This window comes from Esox lucius, chromosome 25 (assembly GCF_011004845.1).
Source record: "Esox lucius isolate fEsoLuc1 chromosome 25, fEsoLuc1.pri, whole genome shotgun sequence".
In the NCBI taxonomy this organism is placed as follows: domain Eukaryota; kingdom Metazoa; phylum Chordata; class Actinopteri; order Esociformes; family Esocidae; genus Esox; species Esox lucius.
Genome location: NC_047593.1, coordinates 16,434,180 through 16,436,019, shown reverse-complemented (window position 1 = coordinate 16,436,019; position 1,840 = coordinate 16,434,180). Strand labels below are relative to the sequence as shown.

General features: G+C 41.6%; 1 protein-coding gene across 1 annotated transcript; it reads left to right on the top strand.

The window, feature by feature from the left end:
• The first annotated feature begins 343 nt into the window (after positions 1–343).
• Positions 344–1,226, top strand: LOC105021009 (C3a anaphylatoxin chemotactic receptor-like). The gene is given in 2 exon segments (XM_020043681.3): positions 344–765; positions 767–1,226. Coding segments are annotated over 2 exon segments (882 nt in total).
• Positions 1,227–1,840: the final 614 nt, after the last annotated feature.

Genomic DNA, 1,840 nt, shown 5'->3' with positions numbered 1-1,840 from the left:
TAATGTTATGGCTGATGGGTGTATCAGTGTTATTCACTTCACCTGTCAGTGGTCATAATGTTATGGCTGATGGGTGTATCAGTGTTATTCACTTCACCTGTCAGTTGTCATAATGTTATGGCTGATCGGTGTAGGTCTGTTCATGGTTTGTAGGACCATTTCTTATGTAAGAGGTACTTGAATGTCTTGAAAGTTGTACATCAGAGTAAGTCTATTATTATTATTATTACAAGGGGTGGGGGTGACATTGGGTACAAGATGGCAAGATGGCATCTAAAACAGTTTCCTAACTACTGAAACATCTTATGTTCCCATGAATTACAGGTCAAATAGACAAAACACAATGGAGAATGATGTCAAATACATACATGACGATATCAGTCGTACTGACATGGATGCAGCTTCCATAAACTACAATAGATGCTTCATTGATGGTTTCTGTATCTTCTACCTGGTGGTCAACATTGTCACCTTCCTGATTGGGGTTCTTGGGAACGGCCTGGTCATCTGGATCACTGGTCTCAAGATGAAGAAGACGGTCAACACCACCTGGTACCTCAGCCTGGCCGTGTCCGACTTCATAATCTGTGTCGCATTTCCACCTTTCTACATCATCATCATAATTGTTTCAGAGGAGTGCATCTTGGGGCTTTTCATGTGTAACTTCACCTTTGCTCTGATGTTCATCAACATGTTCAGTAGCATCATCCTCCTGGTTGTCATCAGTGTTGATCGCTGTGTGTCGGTGGTGTTTCAAGTCTGGTCTCAACCGTACCATCAACAAGGCCTTTGTTGTGGTGATCCTGACCTGGGTTTCATCTGTTGCCCTCAGCACCTGTTTTATTTTGGCGGGTGAAAAATGTGTGTTCATTGTTGGCTTTGCATTTCCCTTCCTCATCATCTTCTTCTGTTACTCTGTTATCATCCTGCGACTGAGAACCAGACGAATGATGAGTGTGTCCTCCAAGTCCCTCAGAGTAATGACTGTCCTGATCGCCATGTTCCTCATCTGCTGGCTGCCCTTCCATGTCTTCATGCTGTTAGACCAGAACCACAAAAACTACAATCTGGAGGTCATGAGAACTGGAATTATTGTGGGAATAACATTATCCACAGTCCATAGTTTCCTCAGACCAGTGTTGTATGTTTGCATGGGGAATAACGTCCCACCGACACTCAAGAGGTCCATAGTTGGTAGGATTGAGAATTATATTTTTGCAGTCTAGTGTGCAGCCTCTCTGTTCTTTTAACCTGTGGTCAGTTTGTCTATTTTAGCTCATCCTAAAAGGGTCACGCTTAATGCTTACTCAACCAGGAAGTTAGCCAGACTCAGTGATCTCGGATCTGTACAACTTTTTATTTGGAAAGTACTTTTACATCTACTAGAGCATAAGTGCTGTGTGGTTTTGTGTCATTGCTTTATGGATGACAACTTCTATGTGAGTATTTGGTTTGTGGTCTTCCTGATGAGGGACATCTCACACCTTTGAGGGGGTTTGACACTTGTTAGCAGGATGTTATTAATTTGGGTGCAAAAAGTGTCGGTGTTTGTCTGCCTGTAAAGTCTGATCTCTGTCATCTCTGTAACTGTGAATTCCATATTAATGTCATTTTGCTATCTTGATGAAGAATTGCCAACACCACTTGCCAACACCAACCTTCTGACTGTAACTTTAACATGATCATGAAATGGAATATCAGTCTCTAAAAGGTTTAAACAGACCATGAATATCAGAGATGTATGACACATTTGTCTGGATCTCTATGTGTTGTACAACTACAAGGATCTGAAAATATGTCTGTAAGTTGGAAAAAAGCAAGTGTTCTTTATTAGCGAGAT